The sequence below is a fragment of the Odontomachus brunneus genome, unplaced genomic scaffold (assembly GCF_010583005.1).
Source record: "Odontomachus brunneus isolate Ranch 3 - 2012 unplaced genomic scaffold, Obru_v1 Obru_scaffold_027, whole genome shotgun sequence".
NCBI lineage: Eukaryota > Metazoa > Arthropoda > Insecta > Hymenoptera > Formicidae > Odontomachus > Odontomachus brunneus.
Window position 1 is genome coordinate 1,260,253 of NW_022639477.1, and position 6,082 is coordinate 1,266,334.

At 50.3% G+C, this 6,082-nt stretch overlaps 1 protein-coding gene across 3 annotated transcripts in view; it reads right to left on the minus strand.

The window, feature by feature from the left end:
* The window catches only part of LOC116842816 (protein groucho), a 95,328-nt gene that overhangs the window by 46,702 nt on the left and 42,544 nt on the right, over window positions 1-6,082 (minus strand). For 2 of the 3 annotated variants that reach the window (XM_032812534.1, XM_032812535.1), the window contains exons 4-5: window positions 4,970-5,076; window positions 4,452-4,515 (exon numbers count right to left, since the gene is read on the minus strand). In XM_032812534.1, the coding sequence (XP_032668425.1) occupies window positions 4,452-4,515; window positions 4,970-5,076 (171 nt within the window). Of the gene's footprint in view, window positions 1-4,451; window positions 4,516-4,969; window positions 5,077-6,082 lie in introns of those variants that run through there. The other variant, XM_032812536.1, reaches the window with a different exon arrangement.

Below are 6,082 nucleotides of genomic sequence, written 5' to 3' on the forward strand. Positions count from 1 at the left end.
GGGGGGGGGGGGGGGAGAGGAGGAAAGAAGAGCGCGGGATGGGGGAGGGGACAAAAATTGAAGCGACGCGCGGATTTACGCGGCGCGTTACCCTAATGAAAATCGCGAAGGATGAACTTGCGCGCGCGTGGCGGCGGCGGTGGCGGCAGCGACGGAGGCGGTGGCGGTGGTGGTGACGGAAAGAAATGGGAGGAGGCGGTCGGGAATACACGAGGGTGGAATTAGAATATCAGAGACACGGTGGCGGAGTGTGTGTATGTATACCGTGCTGCGCACCAACACTCCCTCGCCCTCGCTCACGTCTACGGCTTGCACGTATATAATACTTGTCGGTGGTTGACAAACCCTCGACATCAATTTCTCTCTCTGTCTCTGTAATTCTCCTGCTCGTCCCTCTGCCCGTGTCCGTTCCCGTCTCTCTCTTTCTCCCATCTCTCTTCTCTTTCTCTCTGTGTATCTCTCCCCATCCCCTCCCTCCTCTCTCTCTCTGTCTCTCTGCGTCTGTCTCTTTCCCACTCGCTTTTCCCTCGACGAGCCTTGCTTCTCTCGCTCCCGCTCGCCCCCACCTCTACCCCTTCTCCATCACCTCCTCCTCTACCTCCTGCTGCCACCCCCTGCCTCTCGGCCCCTTCTCTATCTCTCTCTTCGTTTACTTTGGAGATATCGATTACCGGCTCAACTCCCAACCCCCATCAACCCCTCTGTCACCTCCGACCCCCCTTATCCACTCCCTCTAGCACCCCCGACTCCCTTCCACTCGGCCCAGCTTGCTGCTTGGTTGCTTGCACGGTGTCACATCGGTGTAGCAGTTTACAGAGACAGTATAGTTCGCGACAATTACGATCGGCCGTACAGCAGGCGGCGGTGTAGGACCTCGGGAATCGAGGATACCCCCGTTTACAGCGACAACATCGATCTACCAGCCAAGCGCGGTTCGTTTTCCGGCCAGTTATTAATTCGCGCGTACAAAGACGTGCCGAAATCGCGACGTAAACGCGAAGCGCTTACGTAAAACGAGCTTCTCGTTCTCGTTCTCTCTCTCTCTCTCTCTCTTTTTCACTCCCGTCCCCTTTTCCTCTCTCTCCCTGCGCACAAAACGAAGAAGCACCAGCGGCGCTTCGCGTCCGCTTCACGAGCGCGGATTTGCATTTCTTAGGTAATTTGCATTAACCGCGCAAATCCGAACTACCTGGTGTTAGAATACCGCGCGAATTTCAGCAACTTGCTCTCTCCTGCAAAGTTAACGGGGAGGAGTATCAAAAATTACGACCGCGTATCTCTCCGCAATTAACTGCAACAATGAGGGACCGCTGAATAATGAAGTACTTCGAAATTGGCAATTAGCGGAATATTACTCGTCAACTTTGGTCGTACTTTCGCCCGTTTTGGTCGCGAGTACAAATCTCGATACAACGTGTTACATACGCCTCTCGTCCCCTCTCGCCCCCTCTCTCGCCACCGCCACCGTGTTTATTCGCAAATAATGGAAATGCAACGACGTTGGCAATGGGGTATTCCTTTCTATCTACCATAGCGCACACGCATACACACACCGAGTGTGCTTAAACCCGTTGAGATTATACCCGGCTTCAATTTCTGATTTCTACAAACGCCCCCGCTGCTACTGGGATTTCGAAAATCAAGCGAGTAAACTGCAAAATGTGCCTCCAAGCTCCGCCGGAATTTGTGTCTACGATCGAGTATAACGGGGTTATTGACCCACGAATCCGTGCCGTTCGCTTTCGTATCTCGAAAGCGGTTTGCAGAAATGCATAAGCCGCGCCCGCGGAAGCGCATTCTCGCGCGGCGCTGAATTTGTATCGGGACAAAAGCGAAACTCCTTGATTTTTGCTCCCATTTTTGGTTCCGACTGCTGTTTCTCTACCTTTCTCTCTCTTTCTCCCTCCCTACCCCGTGAGTTTGATTTGCCACGGAGGATGCGAGAGGACGAGGAACGCGGAATATTCCAAAGGACATTTTTATGCAACTTGTGGGAGGCGACGTCCACGACGATGTTGTCGCGCGATTCCGCGAAACCGCGGGATTTCCGCGACAGAACAATGACCAAAGAAAAAGGAGAAAAGAAGGTATTCGCGTATCGGGTCTTATTTCGCTTTTGACACACGCGTCTCTCTCTCTCTCTCTCTCTTGTGAGTTTTATTCACCGCGGAGGAGACACGGAGCGCGGAATATTCCGCGAGAAATTTTTACGCAACTTCGAAGATGACACCCATGACGACGTCGTCGCGCAATTCCGCGAGATTTCCACTACCGGGAAAATGACCGGAGAGGAGGAAGAAGAGATTCACGCGTGTTGGGATTTATTTCACTCTCGGATCCTATGCGCGCGCGTTTTCTACGTACGATTTAGATGCATTCGATCGCCTCGCACACTCCGACCTGCGTGCCGACTTTTTATACCGTCTCGACTCGCGACCAATGATAGAAACTTTGACTCCCGAGCAGCACGCATCACCGTGTCTGTGAGCTTCACGGATACGGTCGCGTGAGTGGCTGCGTATCCCCTCCCATGCTGATGCGTGCTGCTCGAGAGTCAAAGTTTCTATCACTGCTCGTGACGAAACGGCCGAGCGAATATTTCATTCGGCTCATTCAATTTCCGGTATCAACGCGCCGCGTCTACTGTATCGCCTTTGGAACGCGAAGCTAACGAGCAATGTGAATCGTGAAATCTGAAATAATTCCAATCTGAAATAATTATCTACACTTGGAGTGTTAAGTAGCGAGTGTGTATAGAATATTACTTCCCGACGCCGGTGTCGCGGAATAAGAAACGAAAAGGAGACGATAACAAGAGGAGAAACACCGTCTCTTGCGAAGAAATATCATGATCATCACAATTACTTCGATTTTGAATCTAAAAGATACCAATGCCTGAAAGCGTACTTAATCCTGCACATTCTTATTGTTTTGACCCTTAGGTGCGAATATTTAAATATGAAATTTGAAAAAGTATATATTACTTAATTATTATTCGCATCTTTTTAAGAAATACAAATATTCAACATAGAATAGATGTGTATACATATTTTACTCTTCTCAATATATGTATATACCAATTAAAAAAAAAACTTAAGAAATATTTATTTGCTAGGTATTGGCTTACTTATATAATATATATATATATATATATATATATATATATATATATATATATATATATATATATAGTATATAAAATATTTATTAAATAAGAAAATGCACATTGGCAATTGTTTATTGAAATAAAAGAATTCAGACCTAAATAAATACGTCACCGAGTAGGTATTAGGTCTACTCTTCAGACATTATTCTCTCTCTTTTTTTCTCTTAGTATGCATGTTCCATGTTGAACGTTTAAATATTCGCATTTAACGACCGAAAAAATCAGAATGCCTAGATCTGTGCCCAAGCATCGGTACTTCTATTTTACCGTACCTCGCCGCACGTAAATTCCGCCGAGTCTCGCGCTGTGTCGCGCGCGCGGAGAAAATCTATATATCGCAGTAATGACAATAATAACATCTACCCGCCGCGGCGGCGAAGCGGGCCGAGCGAAGAGGACAACGCGAAACGGATAGTCGGCGAATACTTTGGGCCATGTTAGTACTGCACTTTAATATAGGTAAGTCCAAGTTAAGCTCCTTACCGATGACGATACGATTAGTACGGTTGGCCGGACTAATTGCCTTCGCGCTGATGGAACTAAATCGAAGAGCCGGCAATATGAGGCGGGAATAATATCGATCGTTTTTGCCCTCTCTCGCCCACCTCGCTGCCACCTCCCTCCCCCTCGCCCCGTCGCCGCCCCGGACGATTGGCTCTCGCGCGCTACGCTCGCACAATTCCTCTCGTTTACATAATATCCGGTTCCTCGATGCTCGCGTTATCGATAAACACCGGGCGCTGTATGTGTGTGCTCTCGCGTCGCCAATAAGAGAACGCGACGAGAGGAGCGGGGGGGACGACAACGACGACGAAGAGACTCGTGAGGGAGCTCCCCTTTCTTCGTTTTCGCGATGCACGCGAAACCGATAATCGAATTTCGATCTTATTTTTAACGAGACCGTTGCATCTTTCAGAAGCCGCGCCGCGAACGTCGGATTAAATAATCGCCCGCGAGAAAATCGACGACGGCGGCGGTGCACCCGTCTATTTTCGCAAGCGCGAATTTTTCGCCACGACGTTTTCTCCGGATTCCGTGCGCGCTCGACGTCGCGCCCCTGCGCGACTTGGCGCGAGAATCGACGACGAGGGTATGGCGCGCACACGTGTATACACACACAGCTGCATCGATATACCGTCGGCACATTCTTCGCGATCGACGGGGGAAACGAATTGTCGTCCGAGTTGTTTTCGCTCGAGCTGCGCCGAGAGCTCGCGCGAGGTAAGACATAATAAGACTTAATCAAAGTGGAAAGACAGGAAAGGGAACTTACAAAGTGCCTTACCATAACGTAATGCCTTTGCATCTCGGTTTTCTCGTTGGCCAACTTCTCGCACTCCATCTTCAGTCTGTGAAAAGTAAAAAGGCGGTTGAGATCAGTGCAGATCAGTAAAGCGGTCGGAGATTACGGCCGCCGTTTGGGCAGATAAAACATATATACTAATTGCGAACGCGTGTTAAACGCGCCGGCAAGCCCGGTGTTTGAGGACAAACAGGAAAACGCGCATGTGAGACGAGCATGTCAACGAGCACGAATCCACCGTCCACAATCGCGACAGTCGTCGTCGAGGACAGCACACGACGACGAAACGAAGAATCGACTCGGAGCCGATAGTCGCGAAAAGTCGGAGAAACACGATAACGTAAACGGAAATAACAAGGCAGAGGGTAAAGAGAGACAGAAATCCAAGAACGACAGTGGCACGAAGGGGATAAGAGGGACCGGAGGAGGGGAGAGGAGAGGAGAAAAGTACGAAGAACGTGCGGGCGAGAGAGAAAGAGAAGAGAGACAGAGATACTCACGTGTGGTACTGCGATTGGATGAAACTGAACTCCTCTTTGATCCGGTCGCAAGTGTCCGCCACCGTGAATTTCAGTCCGCCCGCAGCCCCGCCGCTACCGCCGCCACCCTGCAAGAAAAAGAGGAAATCGAAGGGATTCGATTAGCTATGTACGACAATGCGGACGCGGCGAGCAGAGGGACGCGGGAGGATACCGCTGGATGGAAGAGGAGAAGGATAGGAGAGAGAGAGAGAGAGAAAGAGACTGAGCGAGAGAAAAGGGAGGGAAGGAAGATACGCGCGATGCGGAATCGTGCGTGGGCGTTAAAACCACGCGCGCGGAACATCTCGTCTCGCGACGAATAAGCCGCATCCGCGACAAGCAGCCTGCCACTTTGTGGCATTGCGTTTAATCCTTATAGCTCCGGGCCACCAGTCGTCCACGTGCGGATCCCGTCGCTATTAATACGAGTAAATGGAGCAATCGTATCAGCGCTCGCTCGCTCGCTCGCTCGCTACGTGTGCCATCAGAGGCTGCCTGGCTGGTTGGTTGGCTGCCTGCCTGCCTGACTCGCTCGTTCGAACATTCGACGCGTAATGCGCGGGGATGCGTTCTTCATTAACGAAAATATCAACGGCACTTCCTCCGGACGAATTCATCAAATTAATTTGATTGGACGTTACAAGCGCGCGTTTCTGTCCTCCTGCAAATTAATTCCGGCGCGTGAGCGCGTCACGTTTCGGAGAGCACGTGTCGAAGATCACGTTGACCGTTCGTTAATTTTTCATTCGTGGAAAAGATCTCGGGAGTGTACACTGAGCAGTTTATCCCGAGCGAAAGGAATAAGACTGCGTCTCGTAAGGTTCACGCCGTGAGAAATTCCTCTCTTTCTCTCTCTTTCTTTCTCTCTTTGTCCGTCTCGCGCTGGATCGGCTCAATTATTTAAGTTACGTTCGCTGACGGCGCAACAATGTCCGATATCGACTGTGCAATGCACAACGCACAGTGTTCACGGGCTGAAGGGTTAAAAACGCGATGCGCACAGCAGAAAAGGCGCGGGCGCGCGCGAAACTGTGAGAGAGAGAGAGAGAGAGAGAGAGAGAGAGAGAGAGAGAGAGAGAGAGAGAGAGAGAG